Consider the following 24,377-nt stretch of genomic DNA (forward strand, 5'->3'; position numbering starts at 1 on the left):
ATCATTCCATACTCGATCCTCTGTGTGGAGCAAGTTTCCTCCACATACGATCATTCAAGACCAGATTTTTAAAATCAAAATTTTCAAAACCTTTAATTAATTCTCTTTAGGAAAATTTAAAATTCAACGATCATTATCATCATTTTCAAACGATCAATAGTGATTGATAATTTCTTTCTTATGAGAGATATATCAATAACTATCGTAACGTTGATTATGAAATTAATGATCTCCTATCCAGATTAATATAGTCAAACACTCAATTAAATTTCATTTTGACCCTCCGGGGTTATATGTGATTCACTCTTGTGTTTGACTACGATAATCAGGATAAATTCAAAATTTTATAATTCAAACCTATTAGGGAATGATATGTTCACCTCCCGATGTGATATATTATTCATAACGACGCGTTCAATATCAAAATTTAAGAAATTAAACATTCCCAAAGAAAATTAAGATTTTCAAAACTACATTTTTTAAATCAAACATCCATCCACGAATCTCACCATATCAAGAGCAAGAAAGTAGATGGCCTCTATTTCTGTCTGTAGGAAGAAGATTGTTGCCTATAGAAAGAAGACAAAATCAAGACAATTCGTTCCATTTAAATGAAACAAATGGCTCTGATCAGGTTGGATCAAGGGAACACTCTACCCCATTTCTTAACACGGGTGTGATTCGAGCCATCCGATCCAGGATCGAATGGCTGAGATTACATTGCGTGGCATGCGGGGTTCACTTTTTTAAATAGAGATAAGTGATAAGCCACCATGTTTAAAAGCGAAGCTAATCAGCTAGCAAGAGACGGTTTGAAAATGCAACCTAGTGATATTCTCGACCAAACATTTGCTCTTTGTGAGACGAAGTGAATTTTAAATTTGTCCACCATGAAAAACTATTGAGAAGGGTGGATGGGTATTTTACTTTAAATGTTTCGATGTTTTATTTCAATTTTAAATATTTGTATTATTAAATATATTTCATGGGAATTTGGGAACATTTTTTATGTTTAGGGTCCCCTCCGGTAGAAATTTTCTATCGACACAGCCATCATCAGAATTTTCATGAGTATTTTTATCTTATTGGTCAAACCTTATCGACTCTATCAACTTGCTGACAGAGGATCAAGTTTGTCGTCGGCTTTTAGCCTTTGTTAATGAATTTTTCTTATAATAAACATTGAAGGCCTAATATGAATATATGAAACAAATATCCTGGTCGATGTCACGACCGTACATTTATTTGATAATTTGAGTCGCGTTGATTAATACTTATTTACATAGAAGGATCATGCTCAAACTTAAGTTCATTTCTTGACCCACGCAGCATCCTCAGATTTAATGTGTGTTCATACAACAAGCTCGTCGGAGCCTATGCGGGTGTATACTTTTACATGTATTTTTGCATAACGTACTTGTGTAGTAGTTATACGTATGTGATGCCATAGGTGTATACACATTTGTGTGTACGCATATATAAATGTGTCAGCACTCTTTTGGCGCATGTGGCGTATTTTAAAATGCTTGACACTAATCAGCTGTGTGAAGACTCGTCATTTGATTGTGCACAACATCTGATTTAGAAACATATAGACATGTTATCTACTTGTACGAGTGTTGCAGATCGGTGGCGTGGCGTTGACCTTCATTCATTGCGCATCAATAGTGCAGTTTAGTTTATTTCTTCTTCTGCAAGCTGTTGTTTTCTTTAGCACTTAGCTTGCAAGAGTGTACTTCTATTTGCAAATGAGCTGCACGTCGCATCAAAAGTCTTTCACCTGTTGCTCGCAAGTGAGCTGATTTAACTGATATGACAGCTTGACATCACGAGTTTGTTTTCTCAATATATTACTGGTCAGTAATTTTTTAAATAGTTTGTTTAAATTTGGTTGAATTTGAGATCCCTACATTCAAATTTCAATTAAATCAGCTCCCTCAAAAGAAAATCTCTAAGCAATCCCTACATTCAAATTTCCCTCCCAACTCCCTCAAAAATCCTTCCTAAACTGCTATATTAGCTCTTGCGGTTCGAGCGGTGTAAAGGAGAGGCGGAACTCTTCTACCTGAGCCGGTCCCGTGTGGACCGGCTAGACCGATTTAATGGACCAGTATAAAAATACTCCCCTCCCAAATACTCACCTTGTCCGCAAGGTGAAAGGACGACACCCTCCTCTATTCCCTCTTCATCACGAATGGTATGAATCTAAAGAGTTCAATCATTAGACTTGTGTCCGGACACATACCTCTCGTCACATCTAAAACAGAACACCCTTCATCCTTTTCTCCTGTAATTTTATTTTTGTGAGTTCTTGAAGTTGTCCCCAGATCTTACTCCCACAATCTTCTCCTTCGAAGTCTATAGAAGAATACCCACTGTCAGCTCCTTGGGTGCCAGAAAGGTGATGGTCCTCCTGTTCCGACCTCCTGAGCTGCTGCCTCCCATCCCTCTCTCTTGGTGCATTTGATCCTCCACCAATCGAACTAACTCCTTAGCCTCTCCCAAGTCACGATGCCTCATTACTCTAACCGTTGTCAGGATCTCTGGTGTCAGTCGCTTCATGAAATTTTCCTCTAGCACTGTCTTAGGAAGGTGGTCCAATCGGCTAGCAAGGTACTCGAATCTACCCTAGTACTCCGTCACTGAACCCTTTTGTATTAAGGCGAATAATTGCTCGTAGAAGTCTCCCCCCTTGCAAATTCTGAAATGTTCTACCAAACAATTCTTGAACTCTCTCCAACTTCGTATGGGTTGTCGCATGTCCCTCCATTGGTACCAAGACAAAGCCTTTCCTTCCAAACATAGGCCCACTGTTATCAGTCTCTCCTCCTCTGTCAACCCATTGCCGGCAAAATATCTTTCTACCATATAGATCCACCCATGTGCATCCTCCCCCTCAAAGATTGACATCATCAGTTTCCTCACCCTCAGATCGCCTCCGTTCCCTCTGTTCCATCCATAATTTTCCAATCCTCAAGGGGGTGGTTCCCCCCAAGTGTCCCAATCATCCCTTCTATGCTCATACCCAAACTTTTCATCAAATTCTAACAATCTCCTTTCAAATTCAGCACCCCTTGGATCATAATAAATCCCTCTCCTTTCAATTCCAACCCTCTCATCTCTAATTCAGCACCCATTTGTTCATGCTCCACCTCCTCACACTTCTCATCATACCCTCTACCCGGCTCCTTCATAGGAACAGGCTCTAGGGGAGGCCTTCTCTCTTTTTTCTTTTTTGAGTCTCCACCTCTTAATCTTCCATTTGCCTTATTGGATTAGAGTTTTCCCCGCTTCCTGGGTTGTCGGAGGCTTCCCTCTCCTATGACGACATCGTTTTGGATTGGCCCTCGAGCAACTTCTTCAACAACTCCCCCAGGCTGAAAAAATTTCAATTCATCTTCTCGTGGATGGCTAAAAATTGACTTTTAACATCTGAAAGTTGAGTGTGGAGATCTAAAATTTCAGTTTTCAATTGTCTGATCTCCCCTTCCAATACTTTTACCTTTTTTCCTACCATGGGAACTTGGATTTAGGCTCCAATAGCAATAGCAGCAAGTTTGATGTGAATTCTGGCCTCCAATCAGCAAAAACAACACGATCGGATACAGAACACAACAAAATTCAACGAGGAAGACTTCTATTTCAACCCAGGAAATCACTTTGATACCAATTTGATAGAAAACAATTGAAAATTTCAAGTAAATCCTACCAGTCTTGGGAAAACAACTAGAATTTTCTTCCAACCTCCAATGAGAACCAAATAAAACAATAATTTTATTGCAAGAAATTAAGTAGAAAGGAAAGAAAATACCAAGATACAATTGATCCTCTATTCTAGAGGAAGATCTCTCTCCCAAATCTCTAGACGCCACTAGAGCCCCAAAAAAACCTAAGAGATCTCAAATTCAGCCCAAATTCAAGATTCCCTAACCCTCGGAAAATAAATTATTTAGTAAATCTCTAAACAGTCCCAACATTCAAATATCCCTCTCCTAACTCCCTCAAAAATACTTCCTAAACTGCTCTATTGGCTTCTGCGGTTCGAGCGGTGTACAGAAGAGGCGGAACTCTTCCACCTCTATTCCGCTGGAGCCGGTTCCAATCTCCAATGGACAAGTCTAACAAAGGGAAACAAACATTAAAACCTCTCAGGAATGAGAAATAGGGATGATGTCCAAAATTGCAAGCAAAGAAAAAAAGAAAATTTGGCGCCTTCCTACAAAACCAATTATGACTTTACAAACACAACTAGCGGTTGACCTCCACACAGTTTCGATGTGAAGTAAGTGTACAAGCAACACTGCAAGAACACCAATCATAACGAATGGAGAGAAAGGTAAAAACTACGGAGGGATTTAAATTTGCATTATATAATTTATCAGGACCAGAAATGACCAATTATAAACAAATGTGACATTACAAACAAGCTTAAAAATCTCACCAGCCAAAATAATGATAAACAAGTCCAACAAATAATAAGGCAGCAATATTAAAATAAAACAGTGATGCCCATGAGATAAAACTATGTAGACAATCAAGTCCTAGTTATTTAACATACCAAAATTTAAAGCAGAAAATGCCCTCACTAATTTATTCCAATGCTTCACACCCCAATTTATAATAATACGGATAGGAGAAAAAAAAAGGGAAAAACAAAACAGTAATAATATTCTGTATTTCTCACTTTCTCATCTATTACAGTACATTACTTTGTGTTTTATAGACAATAGGTTGAAAAGAATTAAAGAAAGGGAAAATACATTAGGAGGTAACAGTAGAAATATTTCAAGAAATGTAAAATTGACATTGGATGCGAATGGGACTGGACGTTAGGTATTAATCTGATGGTTGTTGAGCACTTATCCCTTTAATACTTCCCCTGAATATGTGATATATACATCCTTGACTGCCATCTTGGATAACAATGTAGACAATGAGCCGATTGGCAATAGCTTCATTAATATGCCAGCAAGTTTTAACTTTGATCGGATGGGCATCAATTTAATAAATTTGTTTGAAGCCTTTCCCTAACAACAGTCAATCTCTATGTGTTTATTGCATTCATGAAAGAGCAATAGAAATTATAGCATGACAATCACAAAACATAAAAGTAGGTTCTAACATCCCTATATCAAAATCCTTCAGGATATATGCGAACCAAATAAGTTCACTTGCCATGCCAGCCAGTAGCGGAGCCAGAAATTTTATTCAGAAGGGGTCTAAATTAAAATACTTTTGTTTGCCATCTTATATGAAATGTTAAAATACATTAAAATAGTTGTCCATGAGCATTTGGTGGTTCTCATTTAGATTGTCTTGTCCGATTAAGAACACATTTTACTAACCTTATATTTATAAATTTTGAGAGAGGTATGACCAATAAATATGAAGGAGATCAAGGAAAAGTTGAAAGTTGTTTAAATGGACGGCTGATGTTGATATGATTCTCATGATCGTGAACTATTTATTGGACATTTGAATATTTTAATGATATAAATTTTTGTGATATTGGACTTGTTGGATTTGTCTTGTCGAGTTACTCGATTCGACTATAAGCATGTTAGTTTAGAAATAGTTTAGTTGTCCAATTTATGATTTGAACTTTTCAAATGCGCTCCGGGTATTCGATTTGGACCCATTTGGACTCGGATTGATTTGAATTTGGTATCGCTGCGTTTGTAATTCTGAGGCGTTCTGTTCGCCTATAAGTTTGCTGAAATCGGAGTTTGCATGGTCTCCGATTTAATTTTGAAAGTTTCAGGCTTGATTTTGCCTTGAGATTTGTGATCAATATAAATTTTTTATGACATATCATAGATAAAAGGTATTGATGCACATTTTTGATCTTTTGATGATATTTTATTTTTGTTGATATTTTATTTTAGAATATTTTGAGTATAATTTGCACATTCTCTCTCTCTCAAAGGTTGACATTAGTGCGCTTTCTATTTTTTTTAGGGGAGGCATGTCCCCCCCCCCCCCCCCCCTGCCTATGAAGGCAGCTACCCCCCCCCCCTTCCCTCTGCCTATGAAGGCAGCTAAAGCATGATATTCAGTATGACAGAGTATCCAAAGATTGTATTTTGTTAATTTGCCTTACATGACATTAGAGTACTTCTCATAAAAACACAAAATCATGTGACTAATCTTCTTGTCTGAGAATAATTCCAATCTGCATCAAAGAAAGTTGAGTTGTAAGAATGACTTGGCGTCGGAAAAAACCACGCACAGGTCTAAATTTCAAATAACTTTATAAATGATGAGTTACATCTATATGTGGTGTTTGTGGTTGTGATAAAAATTGGCTTAATTTGTGTACCAAAAAAGTGACATTTTGTCATAATAGAGTAAGATAAATCAATCTTCTATTAGCATGCGGTATTGAACTGGGTCAAGCACTAGTTCTCCTTATGCTGCATTAAGTTGTTTTCTAGGGTCCATATGAACTTTTGTTGTTTGCTACCTAAGAATCCCGTGCCTTCGAGAATCTTCAAGGTATGGGGCGGGGTAGCGTAATTCCTGCACTAGTTTGCATGATTTTGAGACCTAAGAAATATTTGAGCTCGCCCAAGTTTTGGAGTTCGAATTGGATGTGAAGAAAATATCCGAGTAAATTAATGAAATTCGTAGAAGGCCCCTATTATGATTGAATCATCAATTTATACTAATAACTTAATAAATTTGGCGTCTGGTCATTTCTTGAACATGGAATAATAAAACTTATTAGGTGAACCTGAATTAGAGTAAGGCCTCAAAAAGTTTTGCATACCACCATCGTGATAATTATTTGAGTCCATAAATGGATTTATGTAATTTGAAGACAATCTTTTATTTCTATGAGTTTTCTACTCTTGAACATCGTGACCTTGAAGAAAGTCCCATGTAAACTACTTCGTGGAGATCACCAAGAAAGAAGGCGTTATTTTCATAATGTCAAGTTGGTTAAGGAACCAATTTTAGCATCAGCTGCTAAGATAAACAACTACGCTGTCACCGTCTTGCCAACAAGGGAAAAAATATTGAAAAAACTTTCTCCATCTTGTTGTTTATATCCCTTTACTACTGTGCATGCTTTGTATTTATGAACTAAACTATCAATGTTATATTTAAGTTTGTGTGTACGTTTGCACCCAATGGAGTGCTTTCTTGGCGATAGGGGAATGATGGTCCAAAATTTTTTGAGAATGAAAGCTTGGAGTTTGGTGTACATAGCAATTTTCCACTCAAGAAAGCTAGTGGCTTGATGATAATTTTGTGGTTCAGAATTTGCCGATATGTTTAAGGCAAATTCTTTGTGAATGATTTCCAGCTACTCGTAAGATATGTGATTTTATCTAGGAAATTTACTTATATTTATGGCGCTAGTGGAATTGGGTTGAGAGGTGTCCGGAAAAAGAATTTATGGTGGAAATCTTACCGGTAGGAGGGTGTCCAGTGGATATGCAAACATGCATTTTGGTCCATAGGGCAAGATATGTAGGTGGGTTGTAAGAAGTGACATTTTATTGAATAGTTGCATATTCTTGTGGATTATAATTTCCAGAATGGATATCATGGGTCTCATCCGAGAGATTAGGAAGGACTGTGTCATGGAAGGGATTGGTAATGGTATCTGTGGTTGAAATTGAATGAAAGGAGAATTGCTCTTCATGGAATACAACATCACAAGATATGATAAATTTTTTATCTCCACCACAATAACAAAAACATCAAGCCTTTATCCCACTGTGAGGTTGGCTACATGAATTCTTTTTCTCCATTGTGCTCTGTTAAAAGTTAAAATTCTCATTTAAATCTAATAAAGAAAGTTCATTTCTAATATTTTCCAACCAAGTCTTTTTAGGTTTACCTCTATCCTTCTTAACATAAGTCAAATCTAATACATCTATTTTCCTAATCGGATCATCGGAAGGTAGCCATTTATGTGACCAAACCATCTAAGACGACTCTCTCTAATCTTATCTTCCACTGGAGCTACTCCAACCTTTTCACATATATGCTCATTTCGTTTCATGTCTCTAAGAGTAAAGCCACTCATCCACCTGAGCATCTTCATCTCTACAACACTTAACTTAATATTATTCTTCTCTTTTAATGGCCAACATTTTATACCATAAAGCATTGCAAGTCTAACCACCATCTTATAAATTTTTTCATTTAGTTTGAGGGGGACTTTTCTATCACACAATAAGCCCGATGCATTGCTCAACTTCAACCATCCAACTTGAATTCTACTAATAATATCCTCATCTATTTCACCATCACTCTGAACAATAGACCCAACTCACCCAAGATATCTAAAATGTGTAATCTTATTAATGACTTGATCACCCAACGTCAGAATCCCCTTACTAGAACCATTATTCCTAAAATTACATTCCATATATTCAGCTTTAGATCTACTCAAGAAAGTCTTTAGACTCCAAGGCTGACCTCCATAATTCAAGTTTACCTTCAAATCCCTCTCTAGTCTTATCAACAAGAAGAATATCATCAGCAAAAAGCATACACTAGGGTACAACCTCTTGCAAATGTCTAGTGAGAACATCCAAGACTAAAGCAAAAAGATATGGGCTTAACTGCTTAAGGCTGATCCTTGATGTAATCCAACAAGATGAAGCAAAAAAATTTTATCTCCAAATCATATAATTTATATCCCTCTATTTCCAATGGATACACAATAAATATGCACGCCCGGGCTCTAGGATGAAAGTTAGTTCTTTTTCCCAGTAAGATGGAGATGAAGGTGAGTGACCCAAAAATGTGAAAGTGGGAGTAATCAACGAAAGCTTGATACATAAGTTTGTAAGGTGTCTTGTGTTCAAGAAGTGATAATGACATCATATTGATTAGCTAAGTAGCCGTCAAAATGCATTAGTTCAAAAATTGAATGAGAACTTTAGATTGGAAGTATAAGACCCTAGCTATATTTAATAGATGTTCATGCTTTTGATTCATAAAATTTTGATGCGATCTTCCTACGCAAGAATATTGGTGTATGACTCCTTGACTATTAAAGAGATCAGCAGGTCAAAATTATTTGACATTAGCAAATCTAAATGATTTGATCTTAACATTGAATTGAGTGGAAACAAGATTAAAATAACTAAGAATCACCGAGGGTGCTTTCGATTTGTGTTGAAGAGGAATAACCCACTTGAATCTTGTGCAACTGTCAAAAAGCATTAGAAAGAACCTATGTATGATGTGTGATGTGATGCGATGTGGTATGGTCCCTAAATATCACAATGAACTAAATCAAAAGCATATTAAATTATATTATTGTGAAAGATAAAAAAGAGTCGTTATTGTTTGGCTAAGGGGCAAACAAGACAAGGCTCAAGCTTATTTAAATCTTGAACATTATACTGCAATAGATCTTTGAGATTGTATACTTTTTTTAGTGAAAAAGGCCTTAGATGATTAGGTCACTAAACTTCTCACCCTTACCAATCATTCTCTTGATCCATGCTTCCTTAATCATAAAATGGTCTTGATGAAACATAGATGATAATTGATTGTTAGCGGCTAATGCACTTCTAGAAAACAAATTAAGCCAAAACATTGAGATGTATGAGAGATCCTATAAAGTTAGATTGCCATAAAGCTTTACTTTCCCACAATGGTTTATAGTGATGTGTTCGCGATTCGGCAAAGTAGAAACTACATCATTGATCTATTTTCAGTAATGCAGGTAAAGGAATTTTGATTTGAAGTTTTGAACACATTACTTAGATACCCCTAAATCTACTACCCAGCATTTAGATGGCAATACTTATGCCATTAGGGATAATGAGAAGCACGTAACAACAAAGTGTGGTCTCTACGGATTTGAAGAAATCATCTTTGATTTTGTCTTATTTATTTTCTTTAGATTCTTCTCATGAGATTTGGTTGATTTTAATCGATTGATTCTTGTGTGATGTGAACTATTTTGACTTTTAACCCAATGATTAGCTATGATGCTTATATCATTTTTCCCTCATATGCTAGGGAGATTACATTGTGTGGTGGGGTCTATCCCATTTAGTGTTTCTATAGTTCTTAATGGTATTTAGGCCATAGTTATTGACACTAAAAACAACTTCGTTGTTGAGACCACCATTGGTATACTATAGCTTAATTGCTTGTTGATGCTCCCCCTTAAAACCAAAGAGAAGCCTCGATTGGTAGGAAGTAACGGGTCCGTCAAGAGTATAAGTACATGAATTTTTACAAATGAGTTGTTGATACACATAAGGAACATAATGGTGTATTCTATCTGATGATGCAAGTTGAACAGTTTTCTACTGCTATAAGAGTTTTTGTAGCTACAAGCTGGATGAAAACTGCTTAATTCCTCTCATAGGATTTTCAACAATGAGAACTATTCACTTACAAAGGTTTGTTCTTGTCCATGATTGATAAATTCATACTTTAGTTGAAAGATTTTTTTACCATTATTCTCCAAGTTTGAAGGTCCGCCCAAAAATCTTGAGATGTTTCAAGGTACAACATGCTTGCATAGATATCTTTGGAGATGGAATTCAAGATCTAGGAGATAACAACATCATTGTTCTTATTCCAAAAACTGAGAATGTTGGGATTGGTACCTTGAAATCTGGATATTGATCCATATAGACCTTGGTTTATTTTTTTATGAATAGTGTGTTCCGCATAACCCAACTACATGTGTTCTTGTTGTCATCGGCTATAACTTAAGTGACCAACAAGATCCCGAGACAATTTAACTAATAAAGGTAGAAGGGGCTTAAAGGTCGTCGATGTCAGGATTTGAAGTTCCCATAGGAGTGAAGGTGGATTCATGTTTGAAGTGGAAGAAGTGAAATTCTTTGATACCCGTCTTATGGATAGGAGGAAAAAGGTAAATATAAAATAGTAAAAATATTATCTATTTCTTACTCTCTCATCTATTGCAGTATATTATTTTGTCTCGTATAGGCACTAGGTAGAAAGAATTAAAGAAAAGGAAAAAATACATTAGGAGGTAGCAGTATAGATAGTTCAAGATATGTACATAGTTCTTTGGATGCAAATGAGAATGGATGGTGGGGATTAGCTTGCTGGTTGAACACTTGCCGCTTAAGTAGTTATTGTTAAATATTTATGCTTCATCCCCATTTCACTTTGCAAGATGGGGAAATTCATACATAAAAATTTGGGTAAAATATGTTATGTACATCAGCATTTTTCACATAGCACACGCTACCTGCATATTACAAATACTTCATAATATAGTATGCGCCAAGAAGTCCCAAGAGGAACGTGAAATCTGCGTTACCTAATTAACCATATTATCCTTCACTTAACAACTTACTTGATGTTAAACTCATCTTCTCAAGACCCCAAACAAAGCTGCAGATATTCAACATAAAATCAGGTGGGGTAAGCAAAACAAAACGAAATAAAAGAGGTTTCATAAGTTTATCAAAAATCAAACCTCCAAAAGGAAAAGCCTATATTAAAACATACGGTAATCTATAAAAACAATCAAAAGAATCTCACTCAAATTAAATAAGTGCACAAAACAGAACAAAATGAACCTGCTGATCAATGTCAGACACGTAGACTGTTCTTCTAATTATCTCTTCTTGTTGAGCCATACTTGTTCGGCTGTTCATTCGCCTCCTTCCTTGGCTGTGACCAGTCTTCCTCTGTTCAAACAAACTGACAAGTCAAAAGGGAGAAAAATTAAATAATAACAGGCAAAATGCATAACATCCACTGAACATTTCTATGACTCTCACCCGCCTATCACCATTGGCACTGCTACCATTAGGATAACCGTCATTAGCATGAGCCGCCTTTGGATAAACAACAGGTAGCCCGAAGCTGCTAGAATAAAAGCCTGCGTCGATGCCGCCCCCGCCGCTCCATAAAACCCCAGCTCCATGGTTCACATGCGACTGCGGCACAAACTCCTCAGCCATCGGGTTAAGCTTTGACAGCAACTCCTCCAGATCTCTCATGTCCCTCTTAAATCCTTCCTCATTACCCCTTCGTCCACCGTTACGCAACTGGACGGCCGCTGCATGCCCAACCCACTGTTGCCGGGGTTGAAAAGCCTTAATCTCGAAGCCCGAGAAAGAGGAGTCCTGGTAAGGACGCAGAAATGAGCCAGCTAACCTCGCTGCTCCCAAATGACCCTTCTGCAGCGAAGCCGCCGACGTCACAAGGCGGCTTTCGTGCTCCTTTGCACCGCCGCCATCGATGTCGCGAGTCAAAGAGGACTCTAGTCTCATCCCTATATCAGAACCGTCAGCGTTCTCCACGACGGCCATGATCGGAACCGATCGGTGCTTCTCTTACGCTTACCGCCTTCACTAGATGACAGTGAGCAGGAAACCACTGCTAGACTGCCAGCGCCTCGTCTTCCATAGATCAACGAGAATCAAACAACAGATGACGAGGAGGAGAAAGAGAAACGGCCGAGAAATTCAACTGTGCTCACAAATTTTGATTCAAATTAAATGCGAGGAAGGTTATGCCGGGGCGTTGATGGAGGAGGAGGAGAATTACATTGAATACGGTTAAAGCCGATTATCTCATCTGTAATCTCTCTTGCCTTTGCATTCTTTTTCTCGATCACTCTGTCGCTTGCTTTGGCTCCATTACGGAGAAGGTGGGAGAAGCTACGAAAGACTGAAGAACTGTAAGGTGCGAGGGTTGAAAGTGGGGTGTCGCGCGTGTGGCACGTGTGAGGTGCGCTGACGATTGGTTGTCTTTTTCTTTATATGTTTTTCTGTATATTATATATAAATTTATTTTTAGATAAATTTTTATGTATATATAATTATATACATATATATGATAGCTGTGTTGATGGTAAGTGCTCAGTGGGGCTGTCGCTATCCATGGCAGCCGCCGCGGCGGACGGACGGAGGCGGCGGATAGAGCGGACTTGAGGCGGATAATTGTTATTTATGGATATAGATCTTCATTTTGGTACGGTGTTGTTTTATTTGCTCAAAAATGTAAAATAATTTAATAGTATTATATTGATTAAAAATAAACTAAAACTTTTGATGAATTCTTTATTTCATAATTTATTTTCGATATATTATAAATTTGTCAAATCTTATTGAATTTTAAAATGCATATGTACACTGGTGAATATATATGTACATGTACTCATTTATAGGTATCTTATAGGTTACATTCGGCTCGAGTGAAGGGAGGACACACTTTTTTGGAACTGTTTGTTCGAGAGACTCGCTCAGGAGCTGGAAGAAGCTTCATGCTGGAACTTAATGGATCAAGACCGATCACAACCTCCAGGCAGCTGGCCCGCCCCCCCCCCGGGAAGGGCGTACTCATCAATTTCTCTCTTAGCTAGGTATTTCTTTATTTGTTTAAGCAAGAATCAAACTCTCATGCTCGACACATCCAAGAGCTACTGACACATGTTGTCCCTCTCAAAAACTTCCCTCTCACATATATGCTGGAAGACCGTGCTCAAACTCTACTCACCCTTCCACCTCACCAGGGCGATCCAGATCACTCCATCATCTCTCATCCGCAGTAGTTTGACGACACTTTTCCCCCTTCCATTTCAACGAGGGGACTACTAATCTTCGTTCGACTTCACTCAACTAATCTTCTTCATTCGCTAACTAGCTTGGCATCTGTACCCTACTATAACAAAATAATAGGACAACTACATGCCAAGACTTAACTCATGCTTCTTTTTAAATCCTATAAAAGGGGGAGGAGAAAAGGAAAAAAGGGTTGGTTGGACTCTCAATAGTTGGGACAAGTTCAATGAAGCTTCATCTTCTTTCCTTGATAGAAGATTATGCAACAGAATATAGAAAGAAAGAGGGAAAAGAAAGACAAATAATTGTAATCTCTGTAGAATATCTCTTAAGCATTGTGTTGTTCCTTTTGTATAACTCGAGCTCCATAGCTTAGAGCCCATACTTTCTCCATTATTGTATATTTGGTTTAGATAATAAAAATTTTGTTTGAAGTTCATGCATCTTTAGAACCTATCTTCTTTATCTGCCTCCTCTACTCAAACTTCATTACATTCTCTCTAACTACTCTTAGCACTCACGTAATAACAAATATGGCCCAACATCATCCATTGAACAAAACAGGATCCAAAAGCACTGTAAGTTGATTTCATAATCACCACAACCCACTTCTTATAACCCGCTTTTCACCACCACTGTTGAACACCGTGAATCATCATTTTAGGCTTTGCAATGCATTCATTTTAATTCATTTATTTTACAATGTATTTCATTTTATTTTGCTTTCTTTTTCAACAAATTAAGACGTTTTAGACAGCTTTCTTACTGCTTTTTAAAGCAGCTTTTTAGTACAAAAAAAATTATAGTTCAATTTTTTTTTTTTAAACTAAGAGCCTACTTTAGAAACCACTAAGAAAGACTCCCCAAACAAAGCCTAAATAACACAAAGACATTAAGAAAGTATCAAACTTGTAAGAAAAAATACTTCTAAACATTGATATTTTTGTAATATTTGAATTAAAAATATTTGTTTGCATGCTTTAAATTGAAATTAAAATGAAATATGCTTGACTACAAAATTATGCATGCATACCCACTATAAGTTATGAAGCTGCTTGATTAATCATGCTCCCAATTGTTAATTACATATAATTAAAGTAAATAATCTATTAATACTTATGATGATATCATTTATTATAATTTAATGTTAGCTCCATGGTTTCAATAATCATTCATATTAATTTCAATATATTAAGAGTTGATTATTTGGTCAAACTAAGGCTTGGATATCATGTTTATGCCTTTTGTTTGTAATTGAGAAGATTTAAGGCTTCTTATTAATCTATAGAAGTATTTAAACAAGTGATTGAGATATGTACATATAAAATTCCCTTTAGTTATTATTCCGCCTTGGAATATTCGTGTGGTGTCGAGAGATATAATGCTTAGTGTCTAGTATTGTACAAAGATCCAGCGCATAGATTGATAAAAAGTATGGTGCAACATTCATAAGAGACACTTAGATTTTTGTGGAAAATCCGTAAAAGGGAAAACATCATGGGGCTTGTCCTAGTTTGAATGAATAAACTAATATTGGTGATTGATTACAAATAATACTCCTCTTCGGAGCAGGGCGTTGGCTCAATATAATAAACATACATCATATATATCACATGGCATGCTAGTTATTCTCAAATTGGGGTCTTGTCTTGTTCATTCGATTGGTAGGGTTGTTGTCGGTGGGTGATGGAAGTCGGAAGTACCGTAGTCAGGCGACGGTGGTCAAAAGGTCCGTAGTCAAGCGATGGTGGTCTGATGGATTACATTCGGGCAAAGGCAGTCGAAAGGACTGTAGTTGTGCGACGGTGGTCGAAAGGACCATAGTCAGACGATGGCGGTCGGAAGGATTGTAGTCGGACTACGATGGTCAGAAGAACTGCAGTTGGCAGGCGACATTGATCGGTGTGGGCCGTAGTCGATGGACGACATTGATAGAAGGGATTGTAGTCGGCGGGCAACGGTGGTTGGAGGAAGGCTTTCAACTAGTTAATAATAAATGATATTTTATTTCCTTGGAAAGATATATCATTTACCGTTACAACTTTAATTATGATATTAATGATAATACATCTAAATTATCGTAGTTAAATATGTGATTAAACATCATTTTGACCCTTCAGGATCATATGTAATTTTTTTGCATGATAATCGGGATGAAATTTATAATTTTGCAATATGAACCCATTAGAGAATGATCTTCTCATCTCTCAAGATGATATATCATTCATAATGACATATTCAATTTTAAAATTAAATGTCCTAAAGTTTGCATCTAAATTTTTTCCAAAAAAATACTATTATAATTATTGCATACTACCAAAAAAAGTTGCAAACAATATGCCACTTAATGTTTCCTCCTCCTAGTTATGCTTGTTGTCTCCCTACTTGTTCCCGTCCAACCTCTCTCCCACCTTGGTTGCTTGCCTCTCTCGTGTGACATATCTTCTGTCAATGTCACTGAATACCGAACCTCACGATCATGCTTGCCCCCTCACTCATCTCTCTGACACTCTAAGAATATTGTTTCCAAATTAAAAGGTATGAGAGAATAGTGAGGAGAAATATAGTTGGATTCTACTATTTCGATTTAGAAATACTAATAAATACAAGTTATTACACTATGAGATTTTAAAGTGAAATAATTATTGTTGCCATCAATCTCTAGCTATAACTCCATATCAATATCCAACCGACTTATTTGTCTTTTTTTTCATTATCCTAGGTCCATAAAATAATTGGTCACTATATTCTTTATCATTGTTAGAATATATTTTCAAATATGACTGAAGAAAAAATTTGAATATTGATTAAATATGTTTTGAATAATGTCCGAGCATGCGTTTAAACATGTTCGAACCATTATTTGAATAATATTCAAATGTAGTTTAAACAAACATTCACCATTTTAAATATTCTTACTTGTTTGGGATATAACCCCACCAAAATGGTTTAATTTATGATACACGTTGTAAGTAAAAAAAAATTCTTACTCATACATGTTAATGCTGATGGATATGATTTTTCGATTAATTTTATTGGCATGATTGCCTTATTTTGTTGCGTGTAAAAATTTCAAATAAAAGTCGGATGATTGTTATGGAGAGAGCATAAGTGTGAAATGTCAGACTCTTCCAATGCAACAAGGAATAGGGGTGTAAGTGAGCCGAGCTGACTCACGAGTCTGCTAGAACTCGATTCATTTATGAGCTCGTGAACCAAGCTTATCGAGCCACGAGCTTGAGGTTGACGAGGTTTTGTTTGCGAGCTTGTGAGCCGGCTCAAAATTATTAAATTTAAATATTTTAAAAAATTAATATTAATCTTGCAAAAAATTAATATTAAGCTTGTGTATTTGACTTCTAGGGTCACACGTATTTTAAAAAAATTTGGCGTGTTTCTCAAATCTCTCTCTCTCTCACACTTCCTCTCACTGTAATTGTAAAAATTGAGAAATTTTTTTTCGAGGACCATGTGTTAGAACTTGGAAGGTTGCGAGTTTTGAAGGCGAACCAGACCACGCCAAAGCCTCGACGAGCGGCTTGAACTCATTTACGGTGGAACGAGTTGAGCTCGGTATTTGACAATTGAGCTCGACTCAAACGCTCTCTAATTTGAGCTCGACTCGACTCATTTACACCCTTAACAAGAATATGCCTTAACAAGAACTCGCAACCTTAGAATATGCCTTAACAAGAATATGCATAAAGTCATAGTTTTTTGGTCTGAAATGAATTTTTAGGACATATTTCACTACCAGAAAAAAAATGAATATTTGATCAATTCCGAGTATTATGACTTATGAGCGTACAAAGTCAAATTTCTAGATAATTTGCTTGAGTTATTCAGTTTTATAATAAAAATTTATCAATTATTATCAAATAATTTAACGTTGCTCGAAAGCTTAGGTTAAATTTAACGTAAAACAATTAAATTTGAATTAAATAAACCTTAAAAGTAGCTAACTGAACCCTTATTTAATGCAACTAAGCGCCAACCCTACCACTATCAGGAAGTTCTGCCTGCTGATATTTTACGATTAACAACTTCTCTGACGCTTAAACCCAAAACGCCCGAACCAGATAATCGTCGTCAGCTCAGCAGAAGCGTCCTACTGTCCTTCATCAGCTGCGAAATCCTACTCCGAACCTCGGCACTCAGTCTGAGCTTACAAGTTCACCATCCGGTTTAGGTAGGCATTTCCGCTCTCAAAATGTACTTGCATGCGGGCTTTTCTTGGGGCGTCAATCGCGAAATAAGGGCGATCAAATCCCTAATAGATGAATTACGATTCTTTTTATTCAAGGTTCTGTTCGGGGTCTTTTAAGTGAAGATGTGGGTTTTTGAGACCACAATAGTTAATGTGTTTCTTTTAGTGATATAAATGAAACTTAGCATGAAAATTTACGGACATACCATATTATACAATTCTATTTAAATATCTAACACTCAAAATTTTAATATTACATACATAACACCCTATATTATTTTGATATCAAATATGCTGCTCCTATTTACTTCATACCACTCATATATTTCATTTATACCACTCATATTTGATATGAAAATGAACTATGGGTGGTATGTATGTAATGTTAAAGTTTTAGGTGTTGAATATGTAAATAGAATAGTATAGGATAATATGTATGTAAATCTCCCAACTTAGTATTGCTACGTCCTAGAATATTCACAGCGGTAGAGAAAAATAAAGTTTAACGTCTTAGCTTCGTACGAAGATCCAACATGCAATCAGATAAAAGGAGAGCGTGTGGTATTAATAAGAGACACCAAAATTTTTATGTGAAAAACTCTGAAAAGGGGAAAAACCATGGGGCTTAACCCATTTTGAATGAATACACTATTATTTGAAGTAGATTACAAATAAGACTCTTCCTTGGGGAGAAGACCTTGACTTGATGTATATTATATAGAGTACATTACTTTGTGGGAATATAAAGAACCACTGTTGATGTGTACGTTTGGTCGGAAGGATAATAGTCGGTTGGCGACAGAGGTCGGAAAGACCGTTGTTTGGCCACTAGATTTGGAAAGATTGTAGTCGGCGGGCGACGGAGGTTGGGGCCACGGAGGTAAGAAGAATTGTTGTATGATGATAGAGGTTGGAAGGATCATATTCGGCAAGAGACGAAGGTCGGGGCGACGAATGTCGGAAGGACCCTGTCTAGTGACGAAAATAGGAAGGATCGTAGTTGGCGGACAATATTGGTAAGAAAGACCGTTGTCGGAGGACGACGGAGTCCGACATCAATTGGAGGCAGTGTAAAAGTCCGACGTTAGTTGGTGGTCTGACAGAAAAATTAGCGTCAGTTGGCGGTTGGGTAGAAATCTGGCGATGGGCGGAAGACCGACATCGGGTAGAAATCCGATGAAATTTTGGCCACGGGAAGAAGTCCAGTGTCAGGTATAAATCCGGCGACGTGCGAAAGTCTGACGACGAGTGAAAGTTTGGCATCAGGTAGAAGTCCGACGACAGGCAGAAGTTTAACGTCGAGTAAAAATCCGGCGACGAGCGGAAGTCTGGCATCGGGTAGAAGTACGTCGAAAGTCTGGCGACGTGTATAAGTCCGACGACGGGTGGAGGTACTCCAGCGTCGGGTAGAAGTCCGACAAAAATCCAGCGACGGGTAGAAATCCGGTGACAGGTGAAAGTCTGGCGTCGGGTAGAAATTGTCGATGAGCGGAAGTTTGACATCAGGCAGAATTCCGACGAAAGTCTGATGATAGTCAGAAGTCTGACGACAGGCATAAATCCAGCGTTGGGTAGAAGTCCGATGAAAGTCTGACGATGGGTATAAGTTCGATGTCGGATAGAAGTCCGACGTCGGGTAGAAGTCCGACGAAAGTCTGGTGATGGGCAATTATCCGGTGAAGGCCGAAAGTTCAGCGTCGGCTAGAAATTTGGCATCGGGTGAAAGTGTGGTGTCAGATAGAAGTCTGATGACGGGCGAAAGTCTGACGTCAGGTAGAAATACGGCGACAGGCAAAAGTCTGGCATCGGATATAAATCCAACAAAATTCTAGCGACGGGTAGAAGTCCGGCTACAGGCAAAAAAGTTTGGCGTCGGGTAGAAATACGGTGACAGGCAAAAGTCCGGCGTCGGATAGAAATCCAACAAAATTCTAGCGACGGGTAGAAGTCCTGCTACAGGCAAAAAAGTTCGTCGTCGGGTAGAAATCTGACGGAAGTTCGGCGATAGGTAGAAGTCCGACGACGGACAGAAGTCAGACATCAGGCAGAAGTCCGATGAAAGTCCAGCGACGAGCGGAAGTCTGGCCTCAGGTAGAAATCTGGTGACAGATGAAAGTTTGGTGTCAGAAAGAAGTCTGACAAAAGTCTGGTGACGGACATAAGTCCGACGACGGGCAGAAGTCTGACGTTGGGTAGAAATCCAATGACTGACGAAAGTATGGCGTCGGATAGAAGTCCGACGACGGTTAGAAGTCTAGCGATGGGCGAAAGTCCGACATCGGGTAGAAATCCGATGACGGGCGGAAGTTCGACATCTGGTTGAAGTCCGACGAAAGTCCAATGACAGGTAGAAGTCTGGCGTTGGGTAGAAGTCTGACGAATGTCTGACGACTGGCGGAAGTCCGGCGTCAGGTAGAAATCCAGTAACGAGCAAAAGTCCGACGACAATTGGTTGTCTGGTTGAAATATGGTGGTGGTCGAGGAGTCTGATGGCAAGAGAACTCTTCATCCTCTTCTTCCCCCTTTTGAAAGTTTGTCAGGGATGTTAAGCCATTGTGAACTAACCCGAGGCTAAACAAGAGGGGGGGGGGTGAATTGGTGTTTTAAAATTTTATCAAACAACAATCACAATTTTAAACCAAAATCAACAATCACCACAAGAAAATTAAAGTGCAGAAAAACAGTAAGAAAGAACATATGATTTTATAGTGGTTCGGTCAACTTGACCTACGTCCACTCCCCGGAGCCTCTCTTCCTGGTATTGCACTAAACTTAGTGACTTATTTTGCTCTCACAGCAAGGCGGAGAAGCCTGTACAAACCCCTTTCCACCGACACCAGTGGGGTAGAGAACCTAACTCATTTTGCTTCCTCCTGAAGCAGACAGAGAACCCGACTCCTTTTGCTTCCTCCTGAAGCAGGCAGAGAACATTGATCAATTGCTGAAGTAGACCTCTCTCGAGCCTCCAAGGAACCAGGGACAACGACCGGAGAAGACGACTCGGATCCTTGTTTCGAGCAACTTTTGTGAAACCCCTCAAAAACTCCCCCTCACAAGATCCTCACTCTCTCTCCCTTGCTCTCCCTCTCCTCTTGACTCTCTCAGGTCAAGACAACATCAAAAGATACAAACTTGGGTAAACAAGAGGTCTCATATAGAAGAGCTCCAAATTTTCTCTTGATTGCAACAAATCAACATTATCGTCCAGGACGATCTAAGTATCGTCATGTACGATCGGTACAAATCGTTGAGTATCATCCAAAAGATTGCCCTGATTGCATGTCTGGACGATGGAAAACTAAACTGATCGTCCCATACGATTTCACTATCGTCCGGCCGATTAGTTCAAAATATCAAATATCGTCCAGAACATCGCCCTGATTGTATGTCTGGACGATGGAAAACTAAACTGATCGCCCTTGACGATTTCACAATTGTTCAGGACGATTAGTTCAAAACATCAAATACCATCCATAATATTGCCCTGATTGCATATTTGGACGATGAAAAAGATAACTGATCGTCCAGGATGATTTGGGATCGGCCCGGACGATTAGTGCAAAACAATACACATCGTCCAGAACATCGTTCTGGTCGTTCAGGACAAAATTGAGGCTTGTTTAACTGATCGTCCCGGACGATCCTGCGATCGTCCAGGACGATATGATCGAGCAATCAAATCTTAATTTATTTTTTTAATTACCAGACTAATTTAGGCATAATTGCACAACATCATTTAGGACATGTCCAAAAATAAAACATGCCTAAATAGATCTGGCGGTTGATTTTTTCTGATTTGAGCCTATCGTCTAGGACGATTTGCTTAATTGCAGCTGCCTTAATTAGGATGCCCTAATTAGGGTTTCTATTTTTAACTGATCGTCCTGGACGATATGATCAAAAACAAAAAACTCTAAAAACAGATAAAATTTTTTCATGAGTATGTGTGTGCAAAGTTACTTAGCATCAGGACCCAGTATGTTTATAATTGACTCAAGAAAATGTTAAAAACAACTTAATGATAGTTTACAGACAGACCCAGTCCCTAATATATCCAATTTTGAGTTGGCTTGATTTGCAATTGGCCTTGTGGACCTGAAACGTTATTAGGAAAGACAGTCGTAGAAAAACAGAAGTGTCAGAACTATTTGCTATCATCAAAATTATAATTTCTGAATCCAGATTCGCAACACCTTCCTCCTCCCCCTCAATGACCTTTCCAAAAGAACTTTGAAATTATTTGTAAGAGCATTAATCGATGATGTTAACTTGTGTGAAAAAGGCCAAAAGAATTTACCAATGATGTATGACCTATCCAAGATTATTTGTCAGAGTATTATTCAATGACATTAACATGTGTGGAAGAGGTCAAGATAATCCATCAAAGATGTATGACCTATCTGAGGTTGTATGTTAGAGTATTTGTTCAATGACATTAACTTATATGGAAGAGGTTAAGAGAATCCACCAAGGATATATGACCTATTCGAGGTTATAAGTCAGAGCACTGTTCGATAACGTTTAACCTATATAGAAGAAGTCGAGAGAATTTTCTAGGGATGTATGATCTATCCAAAGTTATATGTCAGAGCACTGTTCGATGTCGTTAACCTATATAAAAGAGGTCGAGAGAATCCACCAATGATGTATGACCTCTCTAAGATTGTATGTCAGAACACTGCTCGATGATGTTAACATATATAGAAAAGGTTGAGAGAATTCACCAATGATGTATGACCTATTCAAGGTTGTATGTCATAACATATCTTGATGACGTTAACTTGTGTGGAAGAGGTCAGGAGAATCCTCAAAGGATGTACGACCTATCCGAGGTTGTATATTAGAGCGCTGCTCAATTATATTAATCTGTATGGAAAAGGTCGAGAGAATCCACCAAGGATGTATGACCTATCCGAGGTTGTAAGTCAAAGCACTGTTCGATAACATTAACCTATATGGAAGATGTTGAAAGAATCCACCAAGATGTATGAACTATCCGAAGTTTTATGTCATAGCATTTCTCGATGTCATTAACTTATATGAAAGAGGTCGAGAGAATCCACCAAGAATGTATGACATGTCCAAGATTGTATGTTAGAGCACTGCTCGATGATGTTAACTTATATAGAAGAGGTTGAGAGAATCCATCAAGGATGTATGACCTATCCGAAGTTGTATGTTAGAGCGTTGCTTAATGAGATTAACCTATGTGGAAGAGGTCGGGAGAATCCACAAAAGATGTATGACCTATCCGAGGTCGTATATTAGAGCGCTGTTTAATGACGTTAACATGTATGGAAGAGGTCGAGAGAATCCATTAAAAATATATGACATATCCGAGGTTGTATGTCAGAGCACTGCTCGATGACATTAACCTATATGAAAGAGGTTGGAAGAATCCACAAAGGATGTATGATCTATCCGAGGTTGTATGTCAGAGCACTGACATTAACCTATACAAAAAATATCGAGATAATCCACCAAGAATGTATGACCTATTGAAGATTGTATGTTAGAGTACTGACCTTAACCTATATGGAAGAGATCTAGAGAATCTACCAATGATATATGACCTTTCTGAGGTTGTATGTCAGAGCACTGACATTAATCTATGTGGAAAAGGTCGAATCGAACCTCTTTGGGATCGATTTTGCCTTGATTGGAAGAGGGCGAATGCCACGTGTATCTCGAATTAAAGGTGAATAATGGTCTATCTTTATATCGTTATTGACTTTTTGAAGCTGAGATTAAGACCTTACTCAAGGAGTAGAAGTCCAACTATGGACTTTATAAGGCTTGAAATTTGTTGGAAGCATTGTTGCATTTTTTAGAAGCTTTATTATCCAATATATCATCTTAGATATTGGAAGAGTTGGAGGAATATTCGTAACCACGGTTGTAGTCAAGGTTGCCCCCCCAGTCAACTTTTAATTTCCATGAAATTGATACATTAATAGCTGAAGCCAGGACGCTGACATGAACAACCTTTAGTGGTTGGAGCAAAAGTTGCCCCCCCCCCCAGTCGGGAATCACATTCCTACAGATAGCGTCAAACTGTTACGTCCTAGAATATTCGCAGCGATATAGAAATATAAATTTTAACTCCTTAGCTTCGTACAAAGATCCAGCACGTAATCAGATAAGAGGAGAGGGTGTGTATTAATAAGAGACACCAAGATTTTTATGTGGAAAACCCTAAAAAGGGGAAAAACAATGGGGCCTAGCCCAATTTGAATGAAACCACTATTATTTATAGTCGATTACAAATGAGACCCTTCCTTGGGGAGAAGACCTTGGCTTGATGTATATTAAGTGGAGTACATTACATGGTGGGAATATAAAGAATCACTGTTGACGTATTCGTTTGGTCGGAAGGACCATAGTCGGTGGACGACGGAGATCGGAAAGACTGTTGTTTGGAAAAGGAGATCGGAAGGACTGTTGTTTGGAAAAGGAGATCGGAAGGATCGTAGTCGGCAGGCGACGGAGGTCGGGGCTACAAAGGTTGGAAGGACTGTAGTCGGCCGTAGTTGAAGGTCTGAAGGACCATAGTCGGCGGGAGATGGAGGTTGGAGCGACGGAGGTCAGAAGGATTGTTGTCTGGTGATGGAGGTTGGAAGGACAGTAGTCGGCGG

General features: G+C 38.1%; 1 protein-coding gene across 2 annotated transcripts in view; it reads right to left on the minus strand.

Moving 5' to 3' along the window:
* LOC110102597 (polyadenylate-binding protein-interacting protein 11) overlaps positions 1–12,662 on the minus strand; it is a 31,743-nt gene extending 19,081 nt beyond the window's left edge. For both annotated transcript variants that reach the window (XR_003700981.1, XM_020830998.2), the window contains exons 1-2: positions 11,748–12,662; positions 11,544–11,654 (exon numbers count right to left, since the gene is read on the minus strand). Coding sequence is in view for 1 of the 2 variants with exons in the window: in XM_020830998.2 (XP_020686657.1) it covers positions 11,544–11,654; positions 11,748–12,281 (645 nt within the window). In the remaining variant the exon portion in view is untranslated. The remainder of the gene's footprint in view (positions 1–11,543; positions 11,655–11,747) is intronic.
* Between the last annotated feature and the right edge of the window lie 11,715 nt (positions 12,663–24,377).

This window comes from Dendrobium catenatum, unplaced genomic scaffold, assembly GCF_001605985.2.
Source record: "Dendrobium catenatum unplaced genomic scaffold, ASM160598v2 fragScaff_scaffold_637, whole genome shotgun sequence".
Classification (NCBI taxonomy): Eukaryota; Viridiplantae; Streptophyta; class Magnoliopsida; order Asparagales; family Orchidaceae; genus Dendrobium; species Dendrobium catenatum.